This window comes from Nerophis lumbriciformis, linkage group LG31 (assembly GCF_033978685.3).
Source record: "Nerophis lumbriciformis linkage group LG31, RoL_Nlum_v2.1, whole genome shotgun sequence".
Classification (NCBI taxonomy): Eukaryota; Metazoa; Chordata; class Actinopteri; order Syngnathiformes; family Syngnathidae; genus Nerophis; species Nerophis lumbriciformis.
This window is the reverse complement of record NC_084578.2, coordinates 1,313,012-1,332,306: the sequence shown is the minus strand read 5'-3', so window position 1 is coordinate 1,332,306 and position 19,295 is coordinate 1,313,012. Positions and strand designations below refer to the sequence as shown.

The 19,295-nt window shown below is 38.2% G+C and overlaps 1 protein-coding gene across 4 annotated transcripts in view; it reads right to left on the bottom strand.

Moving 5' to 3' along the window:
• The window catches only part of LOC133574085 (mitogen-activated protein kinase kinase kinase kinase 4-like), a 141,000-nt gene extending 122,486 nt beyond the window's left edge, over positions 1 to 18,514 (bottom strand). For all 4 annotated transcript variants that reach the window (XM_061926125.1, XM_061926126.1, XM_061926127.1 and 1 more), the window contains exons 1-2: positions 18,275 to 18,514; positions 18,017 to 18,082 (exon numbers count right to left, since the gene is read on the bottom strand). In XM_061926125.1, the coding sequence (XP_061782109.1) occupies positions 18,017 to 18,082; positions 18,275 to 18,331 (123 nt within the window). In that variant the 5' untranslated portion in view covers positions 18,332 to 18,514. The remainder of the gene's footprint in view (positions 1 to 18,016; positions 18,083 to 18,274) is intronic.
• Between the last annotated feature and the right edge of the window lie 781 nt (positions 18,515 to 19,295).

Here is a 19,295-nt window from a genome sequence, read left to right as displayed (position 1 = left end):
CGCTCCACTCGTCATCGACTATCTTAACGATCGGTCCACTCATCATCGACTATCTTAACGATCGGTCCACTCGTCATCGACTATCTTAACGATCAGTCGACTAGTCATCGACTATCTTAACGATCGGTCCACGACTATCTTAACGATCGGCCCACTAGTCATCGACTATCTTAACGATCGGTACACTAGTCATCGACTATCTTAACGATCGGTCCACTAGTCATCGTATATCTTAACGATCAGTCCACGACTATCTTAACGATCGGCCCACTAGTCATCGACTATCTTAACGATCGGTACACTAGTCATCGATTATCTTAACGATCGGTCCACTCATCATCGACTATCTTAACGATCGGTCCACTCGTCATCGACTATCTTAACGATCAGTCGACTAGTCATCGACTATCTTAACGATCGGTCCACGACTATCTTAACGATCGGCCCACTAGTCATCGACTATCTTAACGATCGGTACACTAGTCATCGACTATCTTAACGATCGGCCCACTAGTCATCGTATATCTTAACGATCAGTCCACGACTATCTTAACGATCGGCCCACTAGTCATCGACTATCTTAACGATCGGTACACTAGTCATCGACTATCTTAATGATCGGTCCACTGGTCATCAACTATCTTAATGATCGCTCCACTAGTCATCGACTATCTTAACGATCGCTCCACTCGTCATCAACTATCTTAACAATCGGCCCACTAGTCATCGACTATCTTAACAATCGGCCCACTAGTCATCAACTATCTTAACAATCGGTCCACGACTATCTTAACGATCGGTCCACTAGTCATCGACTATCTTAACGGTCGGTCCACGACTATCTTAACGATCGGTCCACTAGTCATCGACTATCTTAAAGATGGGTCCACGACTATCTTAACGATCGGTCCACTAGTCATCGACTATCTTAACAATCGGTCCACTAGTCATCGACTATCTTATCGATCGGTCCACTAGTCATCGAATGTCTTAACGATTAGTCCACGACTATCTTAACGATCGGCCCACTAGTCATGGACTATCTTAACGATCGGTACACTAGTCATCGACTATCTTAATGATCGGTCCACTAGTCATCGACTATCTTAAAGATCGGTCCACTAGTCATCAACTATCTTAATGATCGCTCCACTCGTCATCGACTATCTTAACGATCGCTCCACTCGTCATCGACTATCTTAACAATCGCTCCACTCGTCATCGACTATCTTAACAATCGGCCCACTAGTCATCAACTATCTTAACAATCGGTCCACGACTATCTTAACGATCGGTCCACTAGTCATCGACTATCTTAACGGTCGGTCCACGACTATCATAACGATCGGTCCACTAGTCATCGACTATCTTAACGGTCGGTCCACGACTATCTTAACGATCGGTCCACTAGTCATCAACTATTTAAACGATCGGTCCACTAGTCATCGACTATCTTAACGATCAGTCGACTCGTCATCGACTATCTTAACGATCGCTCCACTCGTCATCGACTATCTTAACAATCGGTCCACTTGTCATCGACTATCTTAACGATCAGTCAACTAGTCATCGACTATCTTAACGATCAGTCAACTGGTCATCGACTATCTTAACAATCGGTCCACTAGTCATCGACTATCTTAACAATCGGTCCACTCGTCATCGACTATCTTAACGATCGCTCTACTCGTCATCGACTATCTTAACGATCAGTCGACTGGTCATCGACTATAATAACAATCGGTCGACTAGTCATCGACTATCTTAACAATCGGTGTGTTATTGTTTGTTCACTGGGCACTGCTGGGTGAATGGGAATTCCTTCTGTTTTGTGCTTTCAACCGGAAGTAGAAGTGCCGATCCGTCTTCTAGCCGTCCGTAGCGTTTTTACTCATATGGATTCTTCATTCATCGCTCCAAGTAACGTGTACAAGTTGTACAATATAAGTAAAACAATTCTTACTTGCTAAACAAAAACAAAATTAACAAAATAATCTTTGCTGAACGTAAACAAGGAGATTTATTTAGCTATGTGAGCATGACTTTAGATTCATGCACTGACTGGGAGTCTTTGGGACAAACAACACCCCCCCCCCCCCCCCCCCCGCTTGCTTTTCTCTGCTCCAGATGGCCACGCGGGCTGTAGCCCCCCGCCTACACACACACACACACACACACACACACACACACTTCCTCCAATCTAAAGCGCACCAGCTCAGACAGACCAACAACTGTCATTAAGGAGCAGGACTAGACGCTGGCTTTAATAAGTCATGCAGGGTGGGTGCTTGGCGAGGGGGCTGGAAACTGTGCCCGTTAGCCCCCTTCTTATCTCAGAAGTTAGCCCACTTCTTATCTCGGAAGTTAGCCCCCTTCTTATCTCAGAAGTTAGCCCCCTTCTTATCTCGGAAGTTAGCCCACTTCTTATTTCGGAAGTTAGCCCGCTTCTAATCTCGGAAGTTAGCCCACTTCTTATCTCGGAAGTTAGCCCACTTCTTATCTCAGAAGTTAGCCCACTTCTTATCTCGGAAGTTAGCCCACTTCTTATTTGTGAAGTTAGCCCACTTCTTATCTGGGAAGTTAGCCCACTTCTTATCTGGGAAGTTAGCCCACTTCTTATCTGGGAAGTTAGCCCACGTCTTATCTCGGAAGTTAGCCCACTTCTTATCTCGGAGGTTAGCCCACTTCTTATCTCGGAGGTTAGCCCACTTCTTATCTCAGAAGTTATCCCACTTCTTATCTCACAAGTTAGCCCATTTCTTATCTGGGAAGTTAGCCCACTTCTTATCTGGGAAGTTAGACCACTTCTTATCTGGGAAGTTAGCCCACGTCTTATCTGGGAAGTTAGCCCACTTCTTATCTGGGAAGTTAGCCCACGTCTTATCTGGGAAGTTAGCCCACTTCTTATCTGGGAAGTTAGCCCACTTCTTATCTGGGAAGTTAGCCCACGTCTTATCTCGGAAGTTAGCCCACTTCTTATCTCGGAGGTTAGCCCACTTCTTATCTCGGAGGTTAGCCCACTTCTTATCTCAGAAGTTATCCCACTTCTTATCTCACAAGTTAGCCCATTTCTTATCTGGGAAGTTAGCCCACTTCTTATCTGGGAAGTTAGACCACTTCTTATCTGGGAAGTTAGACCACTTCTTATCTGGGAAGTTAGCCCACGTCTTATCTGGGAAGTTAGCCCACTTCTTATCTCGGAAGTTAGCCCACTTCTTATCTCGGAAGTTAGCCCACTTCTTATCTCGGAAGTTATCCCACTTCTTATCTCACAAGTTATCCCACTTCTTATCTCAGAAGTTAGCCCACTTCTAATCTCGGAAGTTAGCCCACTTCTTATCTCACAAGTTATCCCACTTCTTATCTCACAAGTTATCCCACTTCTTATCTCACAAGTTATCCCACTTCTTATCTCAGAACTTAGCCCACTTCTTATCTCAGAACTTAGCCCACTTCTTATCTCAGAACTTAGCCCACTTCTTATCTCAGAACTTAGCCCACTTCTTATCTCGGAAGTTATCCCACTAACTATCTCACAAGTTATCCCACTTCTTAGCTCAGAAGTTATCCCACTTCTTATCTCTCTGAACGGACTGGTCAAAACACCATAAAGCAGGAGTTCCTCAGCTTTTTTACCTCACAGCCCGACTTATCCACTACACAGGGGCCCGGGACCCCACTTAAATATTACAACTTAATTAGTAATCTTGGATTGTAATCCTATCCAATAATTATATCTAACCTGGTTTCCGTTTTGCAGGATAAACCTTGTCAGAGATATGAAATCATGTGTTCATCGCAAAGGTCATTGTCCAGGCTTAGGTCAGACTGATTAGAAAATAAATATACATCAAAAGAAGGGACTAAAAACTAACTAAATTAACAATAAATATTGATGACTAGGTTTCTTAAATAAACTCTAAAATACAGCTTCACCACTTTAATCATAATTTTGGCGCTTAAAGAAACTTCTCTATGTTGGTTTGATATTGACATTACTGCCAGAAGTGGTGGAAAAGTGTATTACAACCGAGTACCCATAAGGACCACAGCTGAGAACAGATATTTTGGGGCGGCCCTATGGTAAAGAAACACTGCCATAAAGTATACACAACTGTCATTAGGACTTGGACTTGCAATTGTAACATGTACTCCAAAATGATGATTAAACAAGATAACAACCGGACAGTAGTTGTCATAATCGGCAATTTTTTCTAAATGTGGCAATAAAAATAGATTTTATTATCAAAAACAATGAATATTTATTAACATGCACAAAAGTACACGCTACATTCCGAGGAAGTCGCGGCGTCTTTGGAACGAGGGCCGCAACATTTTAGCCTCGGTCTCAGTCAACACTTTTATTGGCCAAATACAAACTTTGCCACAAGAACAGTTCCAAATGAAATACTATGAGCATGACAGGATTATTCCAGCAAAGAATCGCTGACTCATCACGTGCAGATAAACAAAGGCTTGATCGCCGATCCTTTAGGATGATGCAATCTCTGATCGGGGGGGGATAACAAGATGGTTTTATTTTGGAAAAGCACGACCGTAGAGATACAACTTCCTGTGATTTGGGAAATGTAGAAAAGCCAGAGCACACATTCCACTCAGGTTACTGACGGCCGCGCTCACCCTGGGCCAACTTTCCATCTGGACTTTAGCTTTGGGTACTCGCGGTATTCAGGTCAGGGGGTCCAAACCTTTGCCACTGAAAAATCAAAGCCTGTAAGGCCAATTTGAAGTTTTTCATTTTTTCAAAACAAATACAACATAGAACGTATTTTTAAGACTATAGAGCGCACCGGTATATAAGCCACACCCACTGAATTTGAGAAGAAAACTATATTTTCCATATATTAGCCGCACTGGACTATAAGTCACTAATATATACGTTGTGAAATGACTTATTTACACAGAAATGTTCCTTAATTGTTTCCAAACAGTGTCTGTAACAAGGCAGTAAAACGGATGGATCAAACAAAACACAAGTCATTGTCATGGACGCACGAGCTGCGCAAGCTAGCTCTCTAATCAGCTAAACAGACTCAATAACTTCACGATGACGTTTTGATTCATTATTTTTCAAAACATGTTCATCATGGCTCTAGAGGTTTAAAACATGTTCATCATGGCTCTAGAGAAGGTTTAAAACATGTTCATCGTGGCTCTAGAGAAGGTTTAAAACATGTTCATCATGGCTCTAGAGAAGGTTTAAAACATGTTCATCATGGCTCTAGAGAAGGTTTAAAACATGTTCATCATGGCTCTAGAGAAGGTTTAAAACATGTTCATCATGGCTCTAGAGAAGGTTTAAAACATGTTCATCGTGGCTCTAGAGAAGGTTTAAAACAAGTTCATCATGGCTCTAGAGAAGGTTTAAAACATGTTCATCATGGCTCTAGAGAAGGTTTAAAACATGTTCATCGTGGCTCTAGAGAAGGTTTAAAACATGTTCATCGTGGCTCTAGAGAAGGTTTAAAACATGTTCATCGTGGCTCTAGAGAAGGTTTAAAACATGTTCATCATGGCTCTAGAGAAGGTTTAAAACATGTTCATCATGGCTCTAGAGAAGGTTTAAAACATGTTCATCATGGCTCTAGAGAAGGTTTAAAACATGTTCATCATGGCTCTAGAGAAGGTTTAAAACATGTTCATCATGGCTCTAGAGAAGGTTTAAAACATGCTCATCATGGCTCTAGAGAAGGCTTAAAACATGTTCATCATGGCTCTAGAGAAGGTTTAAAACATGTTCATCGTGGCTCTAGAGAAGGTTTAAAACATGTTCATCATGGCTCTAGAGAAGGTTTAAAACATGTTCATCATGGCTCTAGAGAAGGCTTAAAACATGTTCATCATGGCTCTAGAGAAGGCTTAAAACATGTTCATCATGGCTCTAGAGAAGGTTCTGGAAGGAGAGTTTTTCCAAGTGGTCTGGTGTAGCAGGAGATGACACTTGAGGCTAAAGGCTAAGCTAATACTGGTGCACAAAGCAACACTTCCTGTTGATGCCACGCTGGACAAAGGTCAGGGCGACTCACTTCCTGTCGCTGTGTTCTACTTCCTGTGTGGTCGCCAGCGAATGGCAGGAAGATCAGCAGCTAGCTAGTTGCTACTTTGTAGTTTATAGCTGCTAACAAAGTACTCACTTCTTGTACTACTGCAACTATTCATCTTATACCTCATCACATAGAGTATTTATCACCATGTTGAAGTACTGCAATAGTGTATTTATCACCATGTTGAAGTACTGCAATAGAGTATTTATCACCATGTTGAAGTACTACAATAGAGTATTTATTACCATGTTGAAGTACTACAATAGTGTATTTATCACCATGTTGAAGTACTGCAATATAGTATTCATCACTTTGTTGAAGTACTACAATAGAGTATTTATTACCATGTTTGAAGAACTACAATGGTGTATTTATCACCATGTAGAAGTACTACAATAGAGTATTTATCACAATGTTGAAGTACTACAATAGAGTATTTATCACCATGTTGAGGTACTACAATAGAGTATTTATCACCATGTTGAAGTACTACAATAGAGTATTTATCACCATGTTGAGGTACTACAATAGAGTATTTATCACAATGTTGAAGTACTACAATATAGTATTCATCACCATGTTGAAGTACTACAATATAGTATTTATCACCATGTTGAAGTACTACAATAGTGTATTTATCACATACAACAATGCAATAGATGTCATATATCACATAATGTAATAGATGTCATACATCACATACAACAATGTAATAGATGTCATATATCACATACAACAATGTAATAGATGTCATATATCACATACAACAATGTAATAGATGTCATATCACATACAACAATGTAATAGATGTCATATATCACATACAACAATGTAATAGATGTCATATATCACATACAACAATGTAATAGATGTCATATATCACATACAACAACGTAATAGATGTCATATATCACATACAACAACGTAATTGATGTCATATATCACATACAACAATGTAATGAATGTCATATATCACATACAACAACGTAATAGATGTCATATATCACATACAACAATGTAATAGATGTCATATATCACATACAACAATGTAATATATGTCATATATCACATACAACAATGTAATTATGTCATATATCACATACAACAATGTAATAGATGTCATATATCACATACAACAATGTAATAGATGTCATATATCACATACAACAATGTAATAGATGTCATATATCACATACAACAATGTAATAGATGTCATATATCACATACAACAATGTAATAGATGTCATATATCACATACAACAATGTAATATATGTCATATATTACATACAACAATGTAATTATGTCATATATCACATACAACAATGTAATATATGTCATATATTACATACAACAATGTAATTATGTCATATATCACATACAACAATGTAATAGATGTCATATATCACATACAACAATGTAATAGATGTCATATATCACATACAACAATGTAATAGATGTCATATATCACATACAACAATGTAATAGATGTCATATATCACATACAACAATGTAATAGATGTCATATATCACATACAACAATGTAATAGATGTCATATATCACATACAACAATGTAATGATGTCATATATCACATACAACAATGTAATGATGTCATATATCACATACAACAATGTAATAGATGTCATATATCACATACAACAATGTAATAGATGTCATATATCACATACAACAATGTAATAGATGTCATATCACATACAACAATGTAATAGATGTCATATATCACATACAACAATGTAATAGATGTCATATATCACATACAACAATGTAATAGATGTCATATATCACATACAACAACGTAATAGATGTCATATATCACATACAACAACGTAATAGATGTCATATATCACATACAACAACGTAATTGATGTCATATATCACATACAACAATGTAATGAATGTCATATATCACATACAACAACGTAATAGATGTCATATATCACATACAACAATGTAATAGATGTCATATATCACATACAACAATGTAATATATGTCATATATCACATACAACAATGTAATTATGTCATATATCACATACAACAATGTAATAGATGTCATATATCACATACAACAATGTAATAGATGTCATATATCACATACAACAATGTAATAGATGTCATATATCACATACAACAATGTAATAGATGTCATATATCACATACAACAATGTAATATATGTCATATATTACATACAACAATGTAATTATGTCATATATCACATACAACAATGTAATATATGTCATATATTACATACAACAATGTAATTATGTCATATATCACATACAACAATGTAATAGATGTCATATATCACATACAACAATGTAATAGATGTCATATCACATACAACAATGTAATAGATGTCATATATCACATACAACAATGTAATAGATGTCATATATCACATACAACAATGTAATAGATGTCATATATCACATACAACAATGTAATAGATGTCATATATCACATACAACAATGTAATGGATGTCATATAGCACATACAACAATGTAATAGATGTCATATATCACATACAACAATGTAATAGATGTCATATATCACATACAACAATGTAATAGATGTCATATATCACATACAACAATGTAATAGATGTCATATATCACATACAACAATGTAATATATGTCATATATCACATACAACAATGTAATTATGTCATATATCACATACAACAATGTAATAGATGTCATATATCACATACAACAATGTAATAGATGTCATATATCACATACAACAATGTAATAGATGTCATATATCACATACAACAATGTAATAGATGTCATATATCACATACAACAATGTAATATATGTCATATATTACATACAACAATGTAATTATGTCATATATCACATACAACAATGTAATAGATGTCATATATCACATACAACAATGTAATAGATGTCATATCACATACAACAATGTAATAGATGTCATATATCACATACAACAATGTAATAGATGTCATATATCACATACAACAATGTAATAGATGTCATATATCACATACAACAATGTAATAGATGTCATATATCACATACAACAATGTAATGGATGTCATATAGCACATACAACAATGTAATAGATGTCATATATCACATACAACAATGTAATGATGTCATATATCACATACAACAATGTAATAATAGATGTCATATATCACATACAACAATGTAATGATGTCATATATCACATACAACAATGTAATAGATGTCATATATCACATACAACAATGTAATAGATGTCATATATCACATACAACAATGTAATAGATGTCATATATCACATACAACAATGTAATAGATGTCATATATCACATACAACAATGTAATGGATGTCATATATCACATACAACAACGTAATAGATGTCATATATCACAAACAACAATGTAATGATGTCATATATCACAAACAACAACGTAATAGATGTCATATATCACATACAACAATGTAATAGATGTCATATATCACATACAACAACGTAATAGATGTCATATATCACATACAACAACGTAATGGATGTCATATATCACATACAACAACGTAATGGATGTCATATATCACATACAACAATGTAATAGATGTCATATATCACATACAACAACGTAATAGATGTCATATATCACATACAACAATGTAATAGATGTCATATATCACATACAACAACGTAATAGATGTCATATATCACATACAACAACGTAATAGATGTCATATATCACATACAACAATGTAATAGATGTCACATATCACATACAACAATGTAATAGATGTCATATATCACATACAACAATGTAATGGATGTCATATATCACATACAACAATGTAATGGATGTCATATATCACATACAACAATGTAATGGATGTCATATATCACATACAACAATGTAATGGATGTCATATATCACATACAACAACGTAATAGATGTCATATCACATACAACAATGTAACAGATGTCATATATCACATACAACAATGTAATAGATGTCATATATCACATACAACAATGTAATAGATGTCATATATCACATACAACAATGTAATAGATGTCATATATCACATACAACAATGTAATGGATGTCATATATCACATACAACAATGTAATGGATGTCATATATCACATACAACAATAAACAAGTAGTAGGTGGTGTAAAAGTGACAGTCAGGAGTAAAATGTCATCAAAGTCACTACAAACATCAGTTGGTGCCACCATAAAATCCATGATGACATCATGGATCCTCTAATTTCCACTTTGTTTCCCCCCACATTTACTTTTCCATCCCGGTCTGCACAGCCCCAACCTGCCCTGGGCCCCAACCTGCCCTGGGCCCCAACCTGCCCTGGGCCCCAACCTGCCCTCGGCCCCAACCTGCCCTGGGCCCCAACCTGCCCTGGGCCCCAACCTGCCCTGGGCCCCAACCTGCCCTCGGCCCCAACCTGCCCTGGGCCCCAACCTGCCCTCGGCCCCAACCTGCCCTGGGCCCGGGCCATGACTAAGTGGTGTGGGAGCGAGCAGGTGCAGGTGAGAACACCTCTCTCTCTCTCTCTCTCTCTGGGTCAGCTGAGTGCGATGACGCCTGTGATTCATCCACTCCCTGGGAACTAAAGTCAAAATGTCCAGTCTTCAGAACCACATGACACTGACCTCGGTTCTCTGCAGGACCGTCTTGTGGATTATTAGAGCGGAACCTCCCATAAAGATATGACATCAACAACAAAACCTGTATTGCATTTCAACTCTCTGATACATGCAAAAACATGTTTACTTGTGTGTGATATCATGTGCGATACAAGCAGAGTGTTTACTTGTGCAAAGTTAGCATCTCAAAGTCCTCCAATGAATACAAAAGTGTTTCTATTTTAATAGTCATTTACAAAAGGTAAACATGCTAGGCTATATGCTACTAGGGGCTTGCAGCTACACAACAGCTAAGCACACAATAGCACACAAGCTAGACAAAGGTAATAATCATTGCACAATGAAACGGCACAGATTTGACAAGTTAGGTGAATGGTTGGTGTTTGAATGGTTGGTGTTTGAATGGTTGGTGTTGGGTGAATGGTTGGTGTTTGGTGAATGGTTGGTGTTGGGTGAATGGTTGGTGTTGGGTGAATGGTTGGTGTTGGGTGAATGGTTGGTGTTATGTGTTTTGAATGGTTGGTGTTGGGTGTTTTGAATGGTTGGTGTTGGGTGAATGGTTGGTGTTGGGTGAATGGTTGGTGTTTGGTGAATGGTTGGTGTTAAGTGAATGGTTGGTGTTGGGTGAATGGTTGGTGTTGGGTGAATGGTTGGTGTTATGTGTTTTGAATGGTTGGTGTTATGTGTTTTGAATGGTTGGTGTTGGGTGAATGGTTGGTGTTGGGTGAATGGTTGGTGTTGGGTGAATGGTTGGTGTTGGGTGAATGGTTGGTGTTGGGAGAATGGTTGGTGTTGGGTGAATGGTTGGTGTTGGGTGAATGGTTGGTGTTGGGAGAATGGTTGGTGTTGGGAGAATGGTTGTGTTGGGTGAATGGTTGGTGTTGGGTGAATGGTTGGTGTTGGGTGAATGGTTGGTGTTGGGTGAATGGTTGGTGTTGGGTGAATGGTTGGTGTTGGGTAAATGGTTGGTGTTGGGTGAATGGTTGGTGTTGGGTGAATGGTTGGTGTTGGGTGAATGGTTGGTGTTAGGTGAATGGTTGGTGTTGGGTAAATGGTTGGTGTTGGGTGAATGGTTGGTGTTGGGTGAATGGTTGGTGTTGGGTGAATGGTTGGTGTTGGGTGAATGGTTGGTGTTGGGTGAATGGTTGGCGTTGGGTGAGTGGTTGGTGTTAAGTGAATGGTTGGTGTTAGGTGAATGGTTGGTGTTAGGTGAATGGTTGGTGTTGGGTGAATGGTTGGTGTTAGGTGAATGGTTGGTGTTAGGTGAATGGTTGGTGTTGGGTGAATGGTTGGTGTTGGGTGAATGGTTGGTGTTAAGTGAATGGTTGGTGTTGGGTGAATGGTTGGTGTTAAGTGAATGGTTGGTGTTAGGTGAATGGTTGGTGTTGGGTGAATGGTTGGTGTTAAGTGAATGGTTGGTGTTAGGTGAATGGTTGGTGTTGGGTGAATGGTTGGTGTTGGGTGAATGGTTGGTGTTGGGTGAATGGTTGGTGTTGGGTGAATAGTTGGTGTTAAGTGAATGGTTGGTGTTAAGTGAATGGTTGGTGTTGGGAGAATGGTTGGTGTTGGGTGAATGGTTGGTGTTGGGTGAATGGTTGGTGTTGGGTGAATGGTTGGTGTTAAGTGAATGGTTGGTGTTGGGTGAATGGTTGGTGTTGGGTGAATGGTTGGTGTTGGGTGAATGTTTGGTGTTAAGTGAATGGTTGGTGTTGGGTGAATGGTTGGTGTTGGGTGAATGGTTGGTGTTAAGTGAATGGTTGGTGTTAGGTGAATGGTTGGTGTTGGGTGAATGGTTGGTGTTGGGTGAATGGTTGGTGTTGGGTGAATGGTTGGTATTGTGAATGGTTGGTGTTGGGTGAATGGTTGGTGTTAAGTGAATGACACCCGGTAGAAGCAACAGAATAAATATATTAAAGTACCAAATTGGGTACCCGTCCCTATAGCAGACGGCCAAAATACAAGTGATACAAGTGAGAGTGGAGCAACAAGTACATAGGTGATACATACTATCTAGACCAGGGCTTCTTTACCTCGGGGCCCAACTTTCCCACTACACAGGGGCCCGGGGCTCCACTCAAAATATTAACACATAAGTAGTCATCACTCTTGATTTTAATCGCGTTCAATAATTATACCCAACCTTCTTACACTTTACCACCTTGTCAAATGACATGAAGCATGTGTTCATCATTATGATCAAGCCTTAGGTCAGGCTGATTACTAAATTAAACACTCCATAAGAAGGCACTCAAAAAAAGTGATAAAAATAAATGTACGTACAATTACACAATGCTAAAATAAATATTTCTAAATGAATAGTAATTAAAATTAAAGTGCAGAAGAAAATAAAGTTTCACCACTTAAAGAAACTTCTCTCTGACTTTAGCTCCAGACTTCTTCTGTGTTGGACATTGTCATGACTGCCACAAGTGGTGGAAACGTGTATTACAACGGGCCGTACGGACCACAGCTGAGAAACATCTTTTTTGGCGGCCCTCGAGGCCCCAAATTGGCCCTATGGGTGAGAAACAGTGATATATATACCACCGCAGGTCCCCTTTAAAGGAACAATGTGTGGCCCCTTACACACCAACACAGCACAGGAGCGACAATCCTGTCGATCCATCAGTGAGCACTTGTGTGTTTAGCTGCATGTTACGTCAGCAGACAGTACATAGGCTCCTAAAGAACACTTCTTGTTCTATGCTACAAAAAGGGCCACAACTCGGTCATAGGGCCTAATATTACCACAAACCAACACAGGAAACGTGTGCAAATTCAAGCGTTAGCGTACGAAAGGCGAACCAATGAGGGTAGCAGAGCCTTAAAGGGGAATGTCCCTTTTTTCGGAATATTGCTTATCATTCACAAACAAATTATGCCTTCTAGGTCGTAAAATATGGCAAGTAGGAGGCGGCTAACAATGCAGATAATGGCAGTACTCTATTGCATCCATAAAACCCTCTAAAAACACAAAAAAATACACCATTTACATGTCGTGACCCGAATAACAACAAGATATTGTTATGAGCGCTAACGCAGAGGAACTACTTTTAGCGGAGCTCACTAGCTTATGCTGACATATTGTTTATACACCTCATATTGACATATTGCGCGCTGCATGGCCTCTGAGTTGGTGAAAGTTAATTCTAGATGATAAATCACCTGGATAGTAGAAGGTTGTGGACATAAACCCTCAAGTTGGTCAACTTTGACATCCAACTTAGACCTGGAGATGGCGGAAAAAAATACAAAACGACACCTTTTTTAAACCCTTTGTGAGGATTATGATGAATTGTTGATGTAAAGGGGAAGATACAAACATCCCATCAGTCTTTATCTCAGTGAGAGCAGACGTTGTACAGTAAGTGATTGTTTTATTATAGTTTGTATATCTTGTTTAGCACTTACTGCTACATGATGCTAAGTGTTTGACTAAAGCTGCATCTGTTTAGCTTGTAAAACTTGTAGATCATCCTCCTTATATTAAGGCTCAAAAACGGAAGTTTCTGGATCATCATTTGTCCCAAAGTTGTCTTTGTTGTCTCTCATCAAGTCTGCCATGATTAGTAGTCTTGTTGTTTTCTGTGAAATTAATACTTAAAATGATGAAAATATGTAAATATTACATGTTATTATGAATGTTACCAGATACTACACATATACCTACAGCGTGTATATAAAACATTCGTGTTTCACTAAAGCTGCATCTGTATACACTGTAAATCATCCTCCTTATATTCAGGCTCAAAAATAGAAGTTTCTGGATCATCATTTGTCCCAAAGTAGTCTTTGTTGTCTCTCATCAGGTCTGCCATGATTAGTAGTCTTGTTGTAAACGCAAACAAAAATGAGCAAGAAAGGTAAATATTACATGCTATTTTAAATGTTACTACATTAAATATAAATAGAAAACATTGATGGAGGTGTTTGGATGTTTTTAGAGCGCTTTATAGGTAGAATGGAGCAACTGCCATTAGCGCCAACCTTAGCTGACTTTTGCTAACATTTATTTACCCTTTAGAATGCATCAAAAAACGTGTTCTTGTCTTACACAAAGGCAAAATTTTTAAAAAAACAAATAAATGGATGAAGGGAAGGCGGGAATGTGGATGAGCGTGGATTGTCGTGTGTGTGTGTGTGTGTGTGTTCTTGTATTTCTACCCTTCTTGAGACATGAAGAAGGAAAAGTATCTTCCATATGAGGAGGTGTGAACAAGTGATGACAAAAATCAATAACATTGCATCTAATAGACAACGTCTCATTTGCACCCTTGCTGGTCCCCAAAAAAAACAAAAAACTGTGTCGGTTCTAAAAGTGCTCCCCCTCTGGTCAACATATGAAATAACAAGTGTGTGTAAAAATTTGAAGTGCTCCCCCTCTGGCCAACATATGTAAAAACAAGTGTGTGTTAGAAATTGAAATACACCCCCGTTGGCCAAAAAAAAGAATCAAAACAATTAAATAAATATGTATATAGAGACATACTGTAATAACGAAGTAAATAATGAAGATTAAAAACCAATTACAAACAAAAAAATTTTAAATAACTAAAAGCAGTCTTTTTCTCAAAATGTGTCGACTTTGTCTTATAAAATTGGGAACAATTTCTCATATTATTTCTGCTTCTGTAATATTGCAGTATTTTCTCGTAAAATTATTATTTTATTATGTAAAATTATAACTTTTTAATGCAAAATGGTGACTGTATTTCTTGTAAAGTGTATAAAAACGAATATGGAAGGTGGACAAATAAGATGCCAAATAACAACCACTTTCATGTGGTATTAGACAGAAAGGAGGAACTTTTTTTCTCCTCCATTTGAAAACGTGGACGTTACCAGCACTACTTCCTGATTACAATCAATGCAAGTCATCAGAATCAGGTAATACACCAACTTATATTCTTGTCTTCATGAAAGAAAGGAATCTATATGTTAAACATGCATGTATATTCATTAAAACACCTTTAACATGTAAACAAAAACGGCAAAATAAATAAATATAAATTATATACTGTATATATCAATGTATGTATATATATATATATATATATATATATATATATATATATATATATGTGTGTGTGTGTGTATATATATATACACACATATATATATATATATATATATATATATATATATATATATATATATATATATATATATATATACATATATATGATATGTGTGTGTATGTTACTCAGTACTTGAGTAGTTTTTTCACAACATACTTTTTACTTTTACTCAAGTAAATATTTGGGTGACTACTCCTTACTTTTACTTGAGTAATAAATCTCTAAAGTAACAGTACTCTTACTTGAGTACAATTTCTGGCTACTCTACCCACCTCTGCTAATAATGTTGTTGTATGCACACTGTGTCGAGCGGAAATGGCCTATCATAGCAGCACAACAGCAGCGTTCTTGCCATCACCATCAACTAGTCAATCGTCCGCGTGAGTATACGTTGTCATCATTACACAAAAACATGAATGTGTCATTTGTATCTGCGTTGTAAATTCATAAACTAAAGCACCGTTTCGCTCTGAGAGGAGCGTTTGGCGTGCCTGTTCAGTGTTTACAAAGACGCGCTCCTCTTTAACGCTAACGTTAATTAGTTGTGCAAATACCTTTTACAACATTAACAATTACGTATACTATGTACAAACAAACAATTAACTTTCACTTGAATCATACTATCATTGTTGTGTTATTAAGCAAAATAAGCAAAAGTTTTACTTTTGTTGAAATGTTTACACTGTTGTTACAGAATATTTCGTTTTGCACTTTTTTGTATTGGATGTTTATCTTTATTTTTGCACATTTTAGCAAATAAGCAATACTTTTACTTTTGTTGAAATGTTTACACTGTTGTTACAGAATATTTCCGTTTTGCACTTTTTTGAATTGGATGTTTATCTTTATTTTTGCACATTTTAAAGCAAAATAAGCAATACTTTTACTTTTGAAATGCTTATACTATTGCAGAATATTAAGATTTGCACTGGATGTTTACTTTTATATTTGCACATTAAAAGCAAATAAGCTACTTTTAATTTTGTTAAATGTTTACATTGTTACAGAATATTTTGTCATGTTGTTGTCAATGTTGACTGAGTGGCCATACTTTTTTTTTTGTAAATAAAAGCCATGCCTTTTGAAAAAACTGGCCTACATTTATTTTTTCATCTTCATTTTAAATAAAAAAAATAATCGGTAAAAGGAAAAATAATCTATAGATTAATCGAAAAAATAATCTATAGATTAACCGATTAATCGAAAAAATAATCTATAGATTAATCGATAGAAAAATAATCGTTAGCTGCAGCCTTAATTGCCAACATTTTTAGGTTTCTCAGAAAATGTTGACTTTTGTCGAGTAAAATGACGACTCTTTTCATAACATATTAAGCTTTTCTTTTAAAATTGCGATTTATTGAGTAAAATTCCAACTTTTATCATAATATTGCACAAATGTTCAGTTTTTCTTGTAAAATTTTGACTTGCGTCGAGTAAAACGACGACTTTTATTATGATACTGCCAAAGTTCTACGTTTTTCTTGTGAAATTGTGACCTGTTCCTTTTGAAATTCCAACTCATTTTTCACAACAAGCTTTTTTTTATATTTGCATAGTAGGTATATATTAATAATGTTGTAAATACACATCTTTATATACCTAGGAAGGGTGGTCCTAAAGAGGGAGGCATTTTTCGGAGATCTCAAGAAGGTGAGAAATACAAGAATGTGTGTGTGTGTGTGTGTGTGTGTGTGTGCGTGTGTGTGTGTGTGTGTGTGTTGGATGGACCTATCCCCCCCATGCAGCACAGAGAACCATTCCAGCGACAGGAAAGAAGGCCTCGGTGGGCAGTAGCGTGCACAAATGCGCAAACGCCGCCCATCCAATGGCGCTGAAGCCTGTCACGGGGATGGAATCTCTTCAAATCGGTGCAATGGAGGCCCTCGCCGCCATGTGCACGTCGCAGCTAACCGGGGCGTAGATGTCAGGGGGATGAAGATGAGGAGCAGGAGGAGGTGTAGATGTCAGGGGGATGAGGAGGAGGAGCAGGAGGAGGTGTAGATGTCAGGGGGATGAGGAGGAGGAGGAGGAGAAGGGACCAGCCCTCCTTTTTCTTGGAGTCAACATGGGCAGGAGCAGATAAATAATGGATGTGACAAGCAGGCCAGCTGAGCATCAATAGGATGGAACGTTGAAAGGCATGTTTGTGCTCCCACACGGACATAAATCAATAAACACATCCATAAATATACATACTAACCTTATAAACTTGTCCATAGGTGCCATTCCCCACCACTTCCACCAGCTCGAAGATGCCGGCGGGGTCCTGTGTGAGGAAACAAGCGCTCCGTTATCGTGGTGAACACAGCGGACATCGCGCGAGGGTGTGTTTGATGCGAGAGCCGGCAGCGCCCGGCCTGACACCGCGGCGGAGACGAGACAAAGAGGAGCCCCCGGTTAGCGGTTCTTTTTTAGCCCGCTAAACAAGCCCCGACGGCGGGCAGAGATTGGAACTCACCCGCAGCGCCGCCAGGTCGATGTCCACCAGGCTCTTGGCCGGGGATTCGTTCGCCATTTTTAGAAGCGGTAAAACGGCGGAAATTCAGCAAGGCGACTTAAATCTTCTTCAAGCAAACATCGGACGAGTCATCGTTGAAAAAAATAAATGTTCTTTCTGTGGTTAAATCCTCTTCGATGACGGCTAACCTTCCTCCGGCGGAGCCTCCACCGCCGCGACACTCACACCGACTGACCGCGGTGACAGTGGCCGCCTCACAGCGCCTCTGTCCCCGCCTTCTCCTCCTGATCGCTCCGCCCCCAGCAGGGCCGGATCTACTTTCAAGGGGGCCCCACACCGCAGAAGATGATTTTATATATATATATATATATATAAACACAGACGGGTGATGTAATAGTTACATAAATATTTTTAGATATACAAACCCCGTTTCCATATGAGTTGGGAAATTGTGTTAGATGTAAATATAAACGGAATACAATGATTTGCAAATCCTTTTCAAGCCATATTCAGTTGAATATGCTACAAAGACAACATATTTGATGTTCAAACTCATAAACTTTTTTTTTTTTTTTTTTTTTGCAAATAATAATTAACTTAGAATTTCATGGCTGCAACACGTGCCAAAGTAGTTGGGAAAGGGCATGTTCACCACTGTGTTACATGGCCTTTTCTTTTAACAACACTCAATAAACGATTGGGAACTGAGGAAACTAATTGTTGAAGCTTTGAAAGTGGAATTCTTTCCCATTCTTGTTTTATGTAGAGCTTCAGTCGTTCAACAGTCCGGGGTCTCCGCTGTCGTATTTTACGCTTCATAATGCGCCACGCATTTTCGATGGGAGACAGGTCTGGACTGCAGGCGGGCCAGGAAAGTACCCGCACTTTTTTTTTTAACAAACACATTCCACCATCCTGGATATTCAAACTATCATTTGTCCAAGTTAAAAAAAATTCAAGGAATTCCCAGTTTTCCAAAGCCCTATTTCCACCCTTTTTTCTGTAGACTACTCCTTCCACA